The 16,245-nt window shown below is 37.0% G+C and overlaps 1 protein-coding gene across 4 annotated transcripts in view; it reads right to left on the bottom strand.

Moving 5' to 3' along the window:
* Positions 1-16,245, bottom strand: part of BRWD1 (bromodomain and WD repeat domain containing 1) — a 121,740-nt gene that overhangs the window by 93,871 nt on the left and 11,624 nt on the right. For 3 of the 4 annotated variants that reach the window (XM_036242789.1, XM_036242785.1, XM_036242788.1), the window contains exons 5-10: positions 10,202-10,352; positions 8,046-8,144; positions 7,555-7,715; positions 6,242-6,463; positions 2,047-2,147; positions 96-166 (exon numbers count right to left, since the gene is read on the bottom strand). In XM_036242789.1, the coding sequence (XP_036098682.1) occupies positions 96-166; positions 2,047-2,147; positions 6,242-6,463; positions 7,555-7,715; positions 8,046-8,144; positions 10,202-10,352 (805 nt within the window). Of the gene's footprint in view, positions 1-95; positions 167-2,046; positions 2,148-6,241; positions 6,464-7,554; positions 7,716-8,045; positions 8,145-9,185; positions 9,299-10,201; positions 10,353-16,245 lie in introns of those variants that run through there. The other variant, XM_036242786.1, reaches the window with a different exon arrangement.

The raw sequence follows: 16,245 nt of genomic DNA, 5'->3' as shown, positions 1-16,245 counted from the left end.
TGAACATAAGTCATTTACCATCTATCTGATAAAGGTTCTTAGCAATTATGGGGTCATTCAATAAATTCTAAAATTAAACTGAAAGACGTGCTTACCAACACTAAAAGAAGAACAAAGCATTTGAACGCCTGGTCTAGGCTTTTCAGTAAACTTCAAAGGACGTGGACTATAAAAGATGATGTTTAAAATACATTAGTTTTATACATTAACATTGTTTAAATATTGATTTTAAGCTAGCATTATTTTTTTTATTGATTTTCTTTTTTTTGAGAGAGAGAGGAAGGGAGACATAGAAACAATGATGTGAGAGAGAAACATAGATCAGCTGCCTCCTGCATGCCCCCTACTGGGGACTGAGCCCACAACCCGGGCATGTGCCCTGACTGAAAATTGAACCAGGACCTCTCAGTCCATGAGATGATACTCAGTCCATGAGCCACACAGGCTGGGCTAAGCTAGCAATATTTAAATATTACGTTATTGCCCTGGCCGGTTTGGCTCAGTGGTTAGAGCGTCGGCCTGCGGATCGGAGAGACCCAGGTTCGGTTCCCGCTAAGGGCATGTACTTACTTCGGTTGCAGTTTGTCCCCGGCCCTGGTTGGTCGTGCTGGTGGCAGCCACTCAATGTGTCCCTTTCACGTCGATGTTTCTCTCTCTCTCTCTCTCTCTCTCTCTCTCTCTCTCTCTCTCCTTCCCTCCCTCCCACTCTATCTGTACAAAAAATGGAAAAATGTCCTCAGGTGAGGATAAATAAATAAATAAATAAATAAATATTACGTTATTTCTAGCCAGACCGGTGTGGCTCAGTGGACTGAGCATGGTCCAATGGACTAAGAGGTCCCAGTTCAATTCCCAGTTGGGGCACATGCCCGGGTTACAGGATCAATCCCCAGTGGGGGACATGCAGGAGGCACCGATCAATGTTTCTCTCTCACATTGATGTTTCTATCTCTCTGTCCCTTACCCTCCCTCTAAGAAAAAAAAAAAAAATCAGTAAAAACATTTAAAATATGTTTAAATAAATATTAGGTTATTTCTATAGTGCCTCACAGTATACCAAATGTTTCCACATATGCTATTAATTACAGCTGGATGGATTTTAGAAGACTGTCTAATCCCCATCTTCATACCGATCCTACTGCATAGAAAGAGGTCTACTAACCCATCTTGTAATTGATGAGACTACAGCTCAGAGTCTATGTGAACCCATCAAGGCTGCAGAGCAGGGTATAAAACCATCAAGGCACAGTACCGTCCAACAAAAATGGAATGCAAGCCACGTGGGTAACTTTCCATTTTTTAGTAGCCACATTAAAAATAAAAGATGAAATAAGTCTTATTTCATTTAACCCAATATATCCAAAATATCATAATATTAGTAACATTTCAATGAATTTAGACTCTTTCCTTCACTTTTTTTTCTTTCCTTCACTTTAAATCTTTGACATATTTCAGTGTACTGAATACTTACAATACATCTCAATCTGAACATTTTCATCAAATACACAGTTTTCATAAAACTTACAGCTAAAAAACTAAATTCACATACTCAAGTGTTTTTAAATATGCTTTAAAATTTTATAACTAAATCAAGTATTAGTATCTAAATTAATCCAGTTCCTCAATTACACTAGCCACATATGAAGTGCTTGAAAGTCACATGTCGCTAGTAGGTACTGTACTGGACAGCACAGGTTCAAAATCCAGGTTTCCTAATTCTTAAATGATCCTTCCTAAACTTCTATGTATCTCAGTATACATTTCTAATTGTTTTCAAAATGTTTCACATATGTATTATTTCTTTTTTCCCCCCACAAAAATATGCCCACTAAGATAGAATAGCTATGCTTCTTTTACATATTCAACTATTTAAATAGCAACTGTAAACAGTGAGCAGTCAATATGGCACACATGCTGTATATAATAAAAATTAAGTTCAAAAGTAAACAGGCAACCACAATCCATAATTTCTCTTTATAACAGACTTCATTAGACTAAATCATAACATTAAAAAAGAAAACTTATTACACGATTAAAGTCTCTTACCTGAATTTCAGGGATTCTAAATCCCACTGCCAAAAACAAACTGTCCCATCAGCACCAGTAGAGACCATGTACCTTTGAGAGCCTTTGGCCATTGGGCTAAACTAAAAAGCAATAACATACGTAACTCAGTTTTCCTGAGCTTCTATTAAAGTTGTAGTTTAAGCAATTTTTCAAAGTTAACTTCAACTGACCCTCTAAAATATAAGCAATCCAAAAACATAGGTGAAAGCATAACCTATAAAAAGGTAAAGTCTATCTCAAATTAACTTATAAACGTAATGTGATCTCAGTAAAAGATTATTTTCAAAACTAACATACAAGAAGAGCCAGAAAAACTTCTACAAAGAGAAAGTAAAGATCTACTCTTACCAATATGAAAGCATATCACCAAGCCTTAATAATCAGAACTATGGGGTAGCGTAAGGACATTAACAACCAAAAGAAAAAATATAAACTCCAAAATGGACCCTAATACAAGACTTAAGACAAAGGTGCCATCTCAAATCAGCTAGGAAACAATGAGTCACTGCATAAATGGTTAAAGGACAACTGTGCAGCAATCAGGGGAAATAACTGGATCTAGCCTCCAGATTATATACCAGAATATATTCCAAGTGAATCACAATTTAAACATTTTTTTAAATCCCATAAAAACAGTATTATAAGAAAATACAAAAATTGTATTGTAACTTCAGAATAGGGCTAACCATTTGTATTTAACAAGTACCAACTGTGCTATACAAACAAGCTAGAAAAAGGAAGTTCCATCTGTCCGGAGATATCCAAGATAAAGAGGAAAATAAGAAACACATACTAAGGCAAAGAAATGATATGAACAAAAGTACAAATTTGATAGAGAATATGGTATGTGATAGCAGTGGAAAGACCTATATGACTGAAGTGTTCATTTCTGGAAGTGGTGGTGAAACTGGTAGAGAATCTGGGCCCAATAACAGCAAATTAAGAGGTAACTAGTTAACAAATAAAACACTGAAGGCAACTGAAAGATTTGTCTGATGGCAATATACAATATGGATCGAAAGGAAATAGGTAAAGAGCCAAGAATCGATCCAATCGATCCAGTTAATCTAACAACCTTAACCTCAATCTTTCCTTCCCTCAGAGTGGGGAGGAAAGCCAAGAAGCCACACAACTTGCTGACTCGTGAGACATTCAAGACAAGGAGCTCAGCAAAAGAGCAGTACTGCCATTAGCAGAAAAAAAGTGGAAAAATAAGTCTGTGTGGGTTTTTTAAGATTCACATACTTATCATTATAACAACTCAGAAAGTATACTTTATAATCTGCTTTATTATTTTCTCCCAAGAACATATACTTTGTAAGGAAGGTAGGATTTAACCTATGACTTCAAAGAAGTTTCTTCCAAGCTCAGGTTCCTCAAGTATATAAAATGAAGGGTTTAAATGTTTAAAGTGAAAACCCAGAAATCAACCCAAGACATTATGCTCAATTAATATTTGACAAAGGAGGTAAGAGCATACAATGGAGAGAAGGCAGTCTCTTCAATAAATGGTGCTGGGAAAATTGGAGAGCTACATGCAAAGAAATGAAACTAGACCATCAACTTACACCATATATAAGAATAAACTCAAAATGGACAAAAGACTTAAATTTAAATGTCATTCATAAAACCATAAAAATCCTAGAAGAAAATGAAGGCAAAAAAATCTCAGTCATCACACATAGCAAAATTTTCACTGATATATCATCTAGAGCAAGAGAAACAAAGGAAAAAAAATAAATAAATGGGACTACATCGAACTAAAAAGCTTGTGCACAGCAAAAGAAACTAGCATCAAAACAAAAATAGAACCCACTCTGGGGGAATATATCTGCCAATGATACATACATGGGAGAAGGGGTTAATGTCAAAAATATATAGAGTAATCATACAACTCAACGAAAGGAAGACAATCGAATTAAAAAATAGGCCGAGGAGCTGAATAGACACCTCTCCAAACAGGACATACAAATGCCAACAGACATATGAAAAAATGCTCAACATCACTAATTCTCAAAAAGATGCAAATTAAAACAACTCTGAGATATCACCTCACACCTATCAGAATGGCTGCCATCAAACAGATCTTTAAACAACAAGTGCTGGCGAAGGTGTGGAGAAAAGGGGACACTAGTGCACTGCTGGGGGGAATGCAGACTGGTGCAACCACTATGGAAAACAATACGGTGTTTCCTCAAAAAATTAAAAATGGAATTGCCATTTGACCTAGTGACTACACTTCTAGAAATATATCCTAAGAAACCTGAAAACAACAATCAGAAAGAATATATGCACCCCTATGTTAATAGCAGTGCTATTTATACCCAGCCAGTGTGGCTAGGTGGTTGAGCGTCGACCCATATGCTGGGAGCTCTCCGGTTCAGTTCCTGCTTAGGGCACATGCTCAGGTTGTGGGCCTGGTCCCCAGTGGGGGGGGGGGGTACAGGAGGCAGCCAATGGATGTTCTCCCTCATTGATGTTTCTGTCTCTCTCCCACTCTCCCTTCCTCTCTCTCTAAAATCAATAAAGAAAAAAAAAATTTTTAGCCCTGGCCAGTTTGGCTCAGCGGTTAGAGCGTCGGCCTATGGTCCAGAGAGACCCGGGTTCGGTTCCTGCTAAGGGCACGTATCTCGGTTGCAGTTTGTCCCTGGCCCTGGTTGGGTCGTGCAGGTGGCAGCCACTCAATGTGTCCCTTTTACGTCGATGTTTCTCTCTCTCTCGTCCTCTCTCTCCCTCCCATTCTATCTGAACAAAAAAAAATGTCCTTGGGTGAGGATAAAAAAAATTTTTTTTTAAAGAAAAAGAAGAAATAGCAGCGCTATTTACAATAGCTAAGATCTGGTAACAACCCAAATGTGCGTCAGTAGATGAGTGGATGAAAAAGCTGCGGTACATTTATACACTGGAGTACTATGCAGCTGTAAGAAAAAAAGATCTCTTACCCTCTGAGACGACGTGGAGGGACCTGTAGAGTATTATGCTAAGTGAAATAAACCAGTCAGAGAAAGACAAGTACCACATGACTTCACTTATTTATGAACTATCATGAACAAAATAAGCTGTCGATCAAAACAGATCAAGAGGCCAGCCAGTGTGGCTCAGTGAACGGAGCATCATCCATGAATTGAGAGGTCCTAGTTCCATTCCTTCTGGGCACAAGCCCAGGTTGCGAGCTCAATCCCCAGTAGGGGGGCGTGCAGGAGACAGCCAATCGATGTATCTCTCACATCAATGTTTCTATCTCTTTCTCCCTTCCTCTCTCTCTAAAAAAATCGATAAAGCCCAGCCGGTGTGGCTCACTGGTTGAGCATTGACCCGTGCACCAAGAGATTGCTGGTTCAATTCCTGGCCAGGGCACATGCTTAGGTTGTGGTCCCAATCCCCAGTGAGGGGCATGCAGGAAGCAGTCAATTGATGTTCTCTCATTGATGTTTCTCTCGCTCTCCTCCCTCCGTTCCTCTCTCTCTAAAAACCAACAAAGAAAAAAATATTTTTTAAAAATTTTTAATCGATAAAAACATATTTAAAAAAAAAAAAGATCCAGAGACATGGAAGTGGGGAACAAACTGACAAACCTCAGAGGGAAGGGGGTGGGGGAGTTGGGAAGAGATAAACCAAAGAGCTTATTTGCATATATGTATAACCAATGGACACACAATAGTTTGGGAAAAGCAGGAGGGATTTGGGAGTGGGGAGGAGGGGGTAAATGAGGAATATCTGGAATACTTGCAACAATAAAGATAAAAAATAAATACATAAATAAATAAAAATAAATGTTGAAAGTGACTATTTAAATCTAAGTTCTAGAATATGGACTAAAAGTAAGTTTAACTACACTTCAGCAAATATAATTAGCTTATCAAAATCCAAAACTTTTAAAGTAGAAAAATCATTAACTTATCACCAGTTTGTAATTGACTCATTCAGTTCAACCATAAACCTAAAGGAAGCAATAAGTCATCCATTAAACCTGCACCTAAAGCTCCAACAGAATTACATATTTATTAACTCACCTTTCCAAGATTCACATAAGTATAATTAATTATATTTTTTCTTGATTACTAATTTAAAATAGATCATATCATTACTAAGCATCTTACTATTTCTTATCTCCAAAGAGAATTTTAAAGGAAAAGGAGATAATACACAAATGTGCCCATGAATGCTAGTTTACCTGTAAAGAAGTAATTGACCCCGTGTGTCCTTGGAGCACAGCAACTGGGGCACAAGTTCTCAAGCACCACACTCTAATTATTTTATCACAGCTCCCTGCAGCAATCATTGTATTCTCATAGTTTACTGCCATATCTGAAATTTCTGCAGAATGACCCCTTAATGTGGATAATAGGCGGCCATTGTGTGTTGACCAAATCTTCACCAAACAATCATCTGAACCCTAAGGAAAAATACACCCAAAATAAATATTAATAAGGAAGTCTTTTACATCATTTAAAAGAATACCATTTACATGTCACTCAAATTAAGTACTTATAACTCCTCTTTCCAACTGTGGAACAGTCTGTAGATTATGACCCATGATAAGAACACTTTATAAACAGTTTTTTCTTCAAACTAAAGAATGCCTACATAAAGATATTATGAAGTCTTCATGTCTATGGATCAGACCACATTATAAATACTATCTTCCCAAAATTCTCTGCCAAGTCTAACTAAAAGTTCATGGCTCACTTATTTCAATAACAATGGTTAAATGTCAGTTTAGTTCACATCAAGCTAAATAATTTGGTAAGTGTTAGGACAGATCTACATTTCACAGGCTGAAATACAAGAGTAGTTGTTCCCAAAAACAATCAAAAAATTACAGGACTAGCACCCTCATTTTAAATAACCAAACAACAGAATCTAAAATTTATAGTACCAGCCAACATCCATCCATTCCTTAAATATATGGAGTATCTACTCTGAATCTCACAACTGAGAAAATTTGAAATTCTTGCCATCCTAATTTTCCCTTAAAACATTAAAAAATGTAGATTAAATTCCAAATATTTATATCATTTTATAATAACTGTAAAATAATATTTCAGTGTTCAAGTAATGAATCCATTACCCTGGATCAGTGAGTACTCAATGTGAATATGAATCACCTGTAGAGAGCTGGATATTTGTGGGAGGAGTTTTGGTTTGATTTTGGTTAATATACATTGTAGAAATTAACCTAACTGAGGAGGTCTAGAATGAGCTGAAGAAGTATTAGGCATGCATATTTTTAAGCATCCTTGATGATCATGCCCAAGGGCTACTGTTCTGAATCAATGTCTCACAACCACCAAACTATCTGCATCTGAATCACTTGGGACACTAAATAAAAACGCAAATTTATGGGCCCCACACCAGGCCTATTGAGTCAAAATCCTGAGGCTGGGAAACATGGAATCTATGTATTTTATAAGACTTCTTAAAAAATTATGAAGAACACCAAAGTGCTCCAGATGATAACAAATTGAGTTTAAAATGTTAACTCACTGTAAAGATTCTATGTCCTGTCCTATCAAATGCTACACAGTAAACAGCAGACAGATGTCCAAGAATCCTTCTGTGCATTTTTATATGCTGGTACATAGTTCCTGGAAATGCTGTGCTAAAAGTGGAACACCCTGTGAGTTGTTTGCCTCGATGTATCTCCACTAGGAAATAAAAACAACAAAAATGGTTAAGGGGATGCCAGTACATAAAAAGCTAAGAAAAACTCCAAAACAGAAATCCATGCCTAAGAACACAAGTCTCTTCCCAGTTCTGTTCTACTATAATCACTGGTACAGACTTTTTATTGTAATAAAATTGTTTTTTCATTAATTTTTATTACTTTTAGTAATTTTAGGGAAAAAATGTGAAAATTGATCCTTATTACTAAAACAATGTTACTACCAGTATTTTCTTTTAAATCTGAACAGAGCAGTTACAAACTTGGTCAAGAAATTAAAAGAACAGGCATCTGAAAGGCCAGCCTCACTTACCAAGATTGGGTGGGGAACCGTAATTCACCGGCATTTCAGGAGGTCTTCCTCTATGAAGAGCAGCAAAGGCAGAGCCCTTCCAAACTGTGTGCCTGCAGTCTTTAAAATGAATTTTAGATACACATAAAATCTTGAAAGTTAACCCCAAGAAAGATTTTATAGAATACTTACGTATATTTTAATAAACTGTTTATTCAAAGTTTTACCAACTAATATACTTTAACAGAAAAGCCCTAGAAGTTTATTAGACTATGTCTGAAGGAAAAAAATATTTAAGACATCTCAGATACAACAACAACTAACATCGTGTAGCACTTTACAATTTACAAAGTGCTTTCCACATACATTATCTCATGGAATCCTCACAACAACCCTGTGAGGTAGGTATTAATCGCCAATTTACAAGTGAGGTAACTGAGGCTCAAAGGTTCCAGGACCTTTAAAGAGATCCACTGCAAATGATCAGCCAAGATGGACCACAAAACCAGATCTTTTGACTCCAAGTCTCATTCAATGCCAAATAAATTTTTATTTTTCAATGTGGAATTATACCATATAATATTAATGATAAAAAGTCTTAATAACAACTGATTCAACTTTCCAAAAATGGACATTTTTGTAAGGAAAATTTTAATTTATTGACTTAAATGAAAATCCTTGATTTAAATAACTATTTAAATGTTACACTGTTTTAAAATTAATTTTGGCCAATATTACCATGACTCTAATCTCCTTTGGAAATATTGACAAAATTAAATGGCATTCCTCTTGTTTAAGGGTCATAGCTGATCTTTACACAAGAGCACATATGTAGGATCTGTGAGTCTGAACACTAATTCTAACGTCCCATCCCTCTTTGACCTACCAGCAGATATTCCAAGAAAAAAATGTCTGCCCCTCTATAGGAGGGAGCAGCAGAACACAGATTATACTGTGCTAGAAATTAGCTTCTTCACAACTAAAAGAGGATGGGAAGGAAGGCATCCTACTAAACCTCCACTGAGCCTCGGGTGCCCCAAACTAACAGGCATATTATGTTTTACATGAATGGATTCATTACCACTACCATGATCAGAGAGCAATTACCAGGCATCCTCCCATGGCACTAGTACAAAACAAACAGAGAAATATGGTCCCTACCCCTAGGACAGCTTGCTGAAGTCTCTTCTAAGGTCTGCCAGTTCTAAAGCAGTGCTCATCACAAAACGACATTGAGCTTGACACAAGTAAAGAAAACAGGCTACCCAGGCAACCACTATATAACAACCTAAAACAGAATAATTACAAGGTGAATAGGGACACAGAAGAAGGAAGAATATGAACAGTTTCCTGATTCAAGCCAGTGTGACATGGCCATAGCGCACTAAGAAACAACTAAAGCTGACAAAGCGGTCTGGCATAGAACCAAGAGAGAGGGTGGTTCCTTCTCGGGCAAGCTTTACACTGGTGGTACATCTAACAGGCAGCATCACATCAGCAACAGATCTTGAAAATAATCACGGGGGATGAACTTGATGTATGCTCAAGATCAGAAGAGCCAACATTCTTGCCCATTAGTTAAGCCACGTTGTATACATAGATCATATCACATACATATACTTAGTCTAAGTGATTTATACCAAGCTAACAGAAAAAGAACAGCAATTCCAACAGTTTGCTACCACATAACTTAGCAAAAAAATTAAGTTGGTGAAAAAAGAACCATGCAATTATACATTTTGGGTGTTTTTCAAACTGCTACCAAATTTAGAAAATCACTTCCCCTTTATAACAAAGGGCTTTCAAAGATCTAAATATCAAATGAAATATTTCTAGCATTTAAAGAGTTTATTAGACACATACAATTACATTCAATGAAGTTATAAGTGAGCTACAAAATGGAAAATTAAGAACTCACATTGATAAAACCTCAAACACATCTCAGAATTCAAACTTTTTAGCTTAACATCTATTCCTTCATTTTTTTAATGCAGAAGACCCATTAAACACTTATGCAATAAAATTCGATGTCTATGCTAAATGCAGAGAATTTTATAGTCCACAGCATGGTGTATAGTTACATATCACCTTTCTTCCACAATGCTCACATTACTTCACAATTATTATAATTATTAAGCTAGTAATACAAAGCAGAACACTTCTTCAAATTAAGGTACCTTTTGCTGTACGAAGCAAAGACTGCCTTCCTGCACCAAGTAAAGAAGTGACTCTTGAAATACTGGGTGGAATTTCTTTATCCAACATGGGACCGATGCGCTGGCAGATTTGCAACAGATGATCAGGAGCCACATGCTTATTGGACAAGACCTGTGTGGAGAGCAAGGTTTAAAAACAGCATTTTATAATAGTATCAAAAATATTAAATACTTAGAAATAAGACTGACAAAATGTAAAAACGTACAATGAAAACTGCGTAACATTGCTAGGAGAAATTAACAAAGATTTAAATAAACGGTAAATCAATTTTTAGATTCAAAGCTATCCCAATCAAAATCCCAGCATGTTATTTTGTAGAAATTGACCATTCCAATCTAAAATTCATATGCAAATGAAATGGCATAAAACAACCAAAGCACCTTAAAAAAAGCAAAGTTGAGAGCTAACAATACCTGACTTCATGACTTATCTAAGGAAGACTGATTTTCACAAAGTTTCAATGAAGAAAAGATAATCTTTTGAACAAATAGTGCTGAAATAAATGGATATCCATTTGCCAAAAATATATATACATATATCAACTTTGAGTCATATATCGTACCATAAAAAAAAATTATCTCAAGGCAGATCACTGATTTAAATATATGATCGAAAACCATAAAACTTACATAATAAAACACTGGAGAAAATCTTTATGACCTCACATTAGGCAACTATTCCTAACATGACACCAAAAGCACAATCCACAAAAGAACAGATGAATAAATTGGACTTTATCAAAAGCAACAACTTCTGTTTTCTAAAAGGTACTGTTAGGCCTTGGCCAGTTTGGCTCAGCGTTTAGAGCATCAGCCCGCGGACCCAAAAGTCTCGGGTTTCATTCGGGTTTGATACAGTCAAGGGCACATACCTCAGTTGCAGTTCCGTCCCCAGCCCTGGTTGGGTCATGCAGGAGGCAACCCATTGATGTTTCTCTCTCTCTCTCTCTCTCCCCCGTCTCCCTCCCACTCTATCAGAAGATAAATGAAAAAATTTCCCCGAGCCCTGGCCAGTTTGGCTCAGCGGTTAGAGCGTCGGCCTGCGGTCTGGAGAGACCCGGGTTCGGTTCCCGCTAAGGGTGCGGATCTTGGTTGCAGTTTGTCCCCAGCCCTGGTTGGGTTGTGTGGGTGGCAGCCACTCGATGTGTCCCTTCACGTCGATGTTTCTCTCTCTCTCTCCCTTCTTCTCTCTCCCTCCCACTCTATCTGTACAAAAAATGGAAAAATATCCTCGGGTGAGGATAAAAAAAAAAAATTTCCTCGAGGATTTTTTTAAAAAGACACTGTTCAGAGAATGAAACGATGATCCACAACTAAAAGAAAATGTGTGCAAAGCACTTATCTGAAAAAGACTTGTAAAAATCAGTAACTAGCCCTTGCCAGTTTTGCTCCGTGGTTAGAGCGTTGGCCCGTGGACCAATGAGTCTCGGGTTTGATTCTGGTCAAAGACACGTACCTTGGTTGTGGTTTATCCCCAGCCCTGGTTGGGGGCGTGCAGGAGGCAACCAGTCAATATGGCCCTCTCAGGTGGATGTTTTTCCTTCTTTCCTTCTCTCTCTCTCTCCCTTTCTCCCTCCCGCCTACTCTAACTGAAGATAAATGAAAAAATATCCTTGGGTGAGGATTTAAAAAATTAGTAATTAAAAAAACAAACATTTTTTAAATGGGCAAAAGATTTGAATCAACACTTCACCAAAACAGATATACAGATAGCAAATAAACACATGACAAGATGCTCAACATTACTAGTTACTGATGAAATACAAATTAAAAACATGAGATATCACTACACACTCAAAATGGCTAAAATTAAAAAGATTGACCAGATCCAGATTGGCAAGAATGTGAAGAATCTGCTGGTGGGTGTAAAACAATACAACCATTTTGGAAAACAGTTGGATGGTTTCTTTAATAACACATATACCTATCATATCCAGCTATTCTATTCCTAGGTGTTTACCCAAGAAAATGAAAGCATACATCCACATAAAAGTTTTAAACAGCTTTCTTTTTAAAAACCCAAAAGTGGACACAACTCAAATGTCTATTAACAGGTTAATATGAATACACACATTATTGTATTGTACAATGTTGTACCATTCAGCAATTTTTTAAAATATACTATTAATAGTATAAAAATATACTATTAATAACATATGCATGAATCTCAAATTATGTTCAAAGAATGCATAAAAAGAGTACACAATGTATGATTTCATATATATTAAAGTCCACAAAATGTAAACTAATATATAGTTAGAGCAAGCAGATCATATATTGCTGGGGACTGGGGAGAAGCAGGAGGAACTACAAAGGGGAAGAGAAACCTTTCGGGTGTGATACATATGTTTATTATCTTCACTGTGGTGATGGGTTCAACAGGTGTAATACACATCCAACTTATCAACTTGAACACTTTGCAAATATGTGCAGTTTACTGCATGTCAATTATACCTCAAAAACACACAAAGAATAATGTATAAGTTTAAGTCATGAATATGCCTGTTATGATATGAATGATATATCATAACATCAGGCATAATGATATGAATGTATCTGGCATAAACTTTAATGTCCTATCTCTAGGGTTTCTCAATTGTGATATCAACAGCATCTGAGAACAAAACAGTGTACAGGACTGTCCCCATACTCAAGACATATGGTATCCCTGGCTCCCTTCCATTAATGCCAACAGTACTACCGTGCTACTCTGACACCAACAATGCCCCATTTTCAAACTCCCTGGGAAACACTGCTCCAAAGAAAATTTAAAACATAGCTCCAGGTCTCACTTTTGGTTCTTAATTATAATTTCATATATGAAATGAACCTGGATTCATTATCAAGGTTTTGTTCATTAACCCTGGTGCAGAAAATGAAATATCTTCAACTTTTCAACCTTATACTTCCCACCCTGACAGCTATTTCAAGGCATAACTCAAAAGATATATCAAAGCTCAAATAGACTTCAAAAAGTGTTCATTACTAATTAGCACTCTGTGCTTCAAAGTGTCAGTAGGTAGAAGTCCAAAAACTATTGTAGATAATTAGCTTATCATAGGAGAGGAAAGAAAGATAGGAGAAATTAGAAGGTAATTCCAACAGGAATCAAGAAAATTATAGATCTAAGAATTTGTCAGTAATGCAAATCTGGGGGAAAAAAAAAACTAAACACTAAGTTAACAGCATCGGTCAACCTAAACAATGTTTTTAAAAGAGTCAAATATTTAAGATAGGCTCTGGTCGGGTAAGCTCAATTGGTTTGAGCATCGTTCAGATTTGCGAAGGTTATGGGTTCAATCCCCGGTCAGGGCAGTGCACATATAAGAATCAAGCAATGAATATATACATAAATAGAACATGTCTGTCTTTGTCTCTTTCTCTCCCAATTCTCCCTCTCTTTCTAAAATCAATCAATCAATAAAAATAAAAGTAGGACTGTTATGAAATATATATAGATTTAAGATAAACTGACATTGGGCAATGGCAGCACTTCTGTAAGAGAGAAAATCATTCATCTCTAATCTAAGTTTTCTTTGAGATTTCCACTATTCAGGTGGGTAGAGAACTTAGTTATACAACTGACTTAGAATTTTAAAATATATATATATTTGTTACTGATTTTTAGAAAGAGAAAAACATGGATGTGAGAGTGGAAGCCACACCAGGCAGGGCTGACTTTAAGTTGAGAGGTTATACAACCAAGCCTATGTGGTAATGGAGACTTGTTTTTGAAGATTAGATGTAAATAATATAGATAAAAAGAATTTCTCTGGATAGAAAAGGTATGGATAAAAAATATTAAACAGGTTGCTTCCTAGTGTTAGACATGATCTTACTTTCTCGCTAAAATGATCTAGAAGGATAACTTTTTTTTTTTTTTTACCCTCACCAGGGGACACTTTCCCATTTTTTGTTCAGGTAGAATGGGAGGGAGAGAAAGGAACAGAGAGAGAGAGAGAAACATCGACATGAAAGGGTCACATCAAGTAGCTGCCACCCGCACAACCAACCAGGGCCGGGGACAAACTGCAACCGACGTACGTGCCCTTAGCAGGAAGCGAACCCGGGTCTCTCTGGGCCGCAGGTCGACGCTCTAAACGTTGAGCCAAACCAGTCAGGGCTGGAAGGAGAACTTTAGAAAGACGCACATGCCCTGGTTGGTTTTGCTCAGCAGTTATAGCATTGGCCCACAGACCAGAGAGGCCCGGGTTTGGTTCCTGCTAAGGGCATGTATCTCAGTTGCAGTTTGTCCCCGGCCCCAGTTGGGTGGCAACCACTCGATGTGTCTCTCTCACATCAATATTTCTCTCTCTCTCTTTCTCCCTGTCTCCCTCCTGCTCTATCTGAAGATAAATGCAAAATGTCCTCATAAATGCAAAAAGTATTCTCGGGTGAGGATAAAAATACATAAAATAGAATAGAAACATGCACATTATACTCACTGCCTCAATTGAAGAAGCAATAAAACTAATCATTAAAACAACAGAAGGCGCCCTGGCCGGACTGGCTCAGGGGTTAGAATGTCCGCCTATGGAGCAGAGAGTCTCAAATACCATTCTGGTCAAGGGCACGGACCTCAATTGTGGTTCAGTCTTGGCCCTGGTCGAGGTCCTGAGGGAGGCAACCAATTGATGTCCCTCTCTCACATCAATGTTTCTCTCTCTCCCCCCTCCCTCCCTCCCTCCCACCCTTCCTTCCTCCCATTAAATCTGAAGATAAATGGAAAAATATCCTCAGGTGAGGATTTAAAAAATAAAAAACAGAAGCCTTCAACATAGCTTGGGCAACGTCCAGATACACTAATCCCATTCAGCAGCTATAACTCCCCTAAACATAATTACAGATTCTTTGCATTTCTCAGGACTCTAACAAAACCATCAAAAATCAGAAGGGGGGGATTAATCTATTTTTGTATAAAACCAAGTGCATGTGGAAAATAATTTTTGGTCTAGTCCCAATATAGGCAATAACAATAACCAAAAGATAATGATTCTGGATTATTAAAATTAATAGTACATTGACCAAATCAATATAATAATGTCCCTTCAATATGTTTTCAAGTCCTACACATGAATATGAGAACAGTCTTGATCAGCATCTCCAAAGAGTAAGCCACAGTTATACACGTCCCCAGGAATCCAGCTGGAACAGAGTCCCTACAACAATCAATCAGCCAATCCCTCTACCATCTTGTTTTTTTCTAGCCATATTCAGTCTCAGAAAGTTTATAAACCACAACCCTAGGATCACTTTATCATTATTGCCAAATACTGCTGTGAGCATGAGCCTCTTCAAGCCCAGGACAGCAGTTATAGACTATAAGTGGTAGTAAAGTCTAGATAACCTGACTAACTGGAGAGTTACAGGAGAAAGTAGCTTTTTCTGTGAAGTTTGGGATGCTGTAATCTAACCAGAATCTAAAATAAATATTTAACATATTTCATATATGCATATCTAACCTTTAACTTTCTCTCAAATTATTTTAAACTGTATCTAGAAACTTTGCAATGGGGAATATATAAGTAAACTATCACGTCACACAATTCCTATACAATAAAAAGTGCAGTACAACAATGAAGTGGCAAAGCACTGTCTTTCATACAACATAAAAAATTTGGTGTTTTCCTTGATTAATTCCCATCAGCTTCTGATAAGATTGAGGTTCTTGCCTCTTTTCTAAGCTTTATACAGAAGAGAAAAGTTTAGTAGGCAATGGCAGGATAAATATTCCTATAGAAATAAGAGGAGCAAGAGCTTAACATTCAATTTACACAAAAGGACCTAGTGTTAGCATGAAAATCCTTCATTTAAAAGCATTTATTTTTTAAAGCGTTTATTTTATTCAGAAATAATAAACAGTTTTAGCTTCCTGAAGCAGACAGTGATTACTTACCCAATAACCTCCCCACTTGAGTAGAACCTCACTTTTCCAGACTCTTTCATAACTAGGTCATGCAATCTAGTTCTGGCCAATGAAACTAGAAATCTCCTGGGGCAGGGGA

The sequence above is a fragment of the Molossus molossus genome, unplaced genomic scaffold, assembly GCF_014108415.1.
Source record: "Molossus molossus isolate mMolMol1 unplaced genomic scaffold, mMolMol1.p scaffold_m16_p_5, whole genome shotgun sequence".
NCBI classification, from domain to species: Eukaryota; Metazoa; Chordata; class Mammalia; order Chiroptera; family Molossidae; genus Molossus; species Molossus molossus.
The sequence above is the reverse complement of the archived record's forward strand: the minus strand, read 5'-3'. Positions and strand labels throughout refer to the sequence as shown.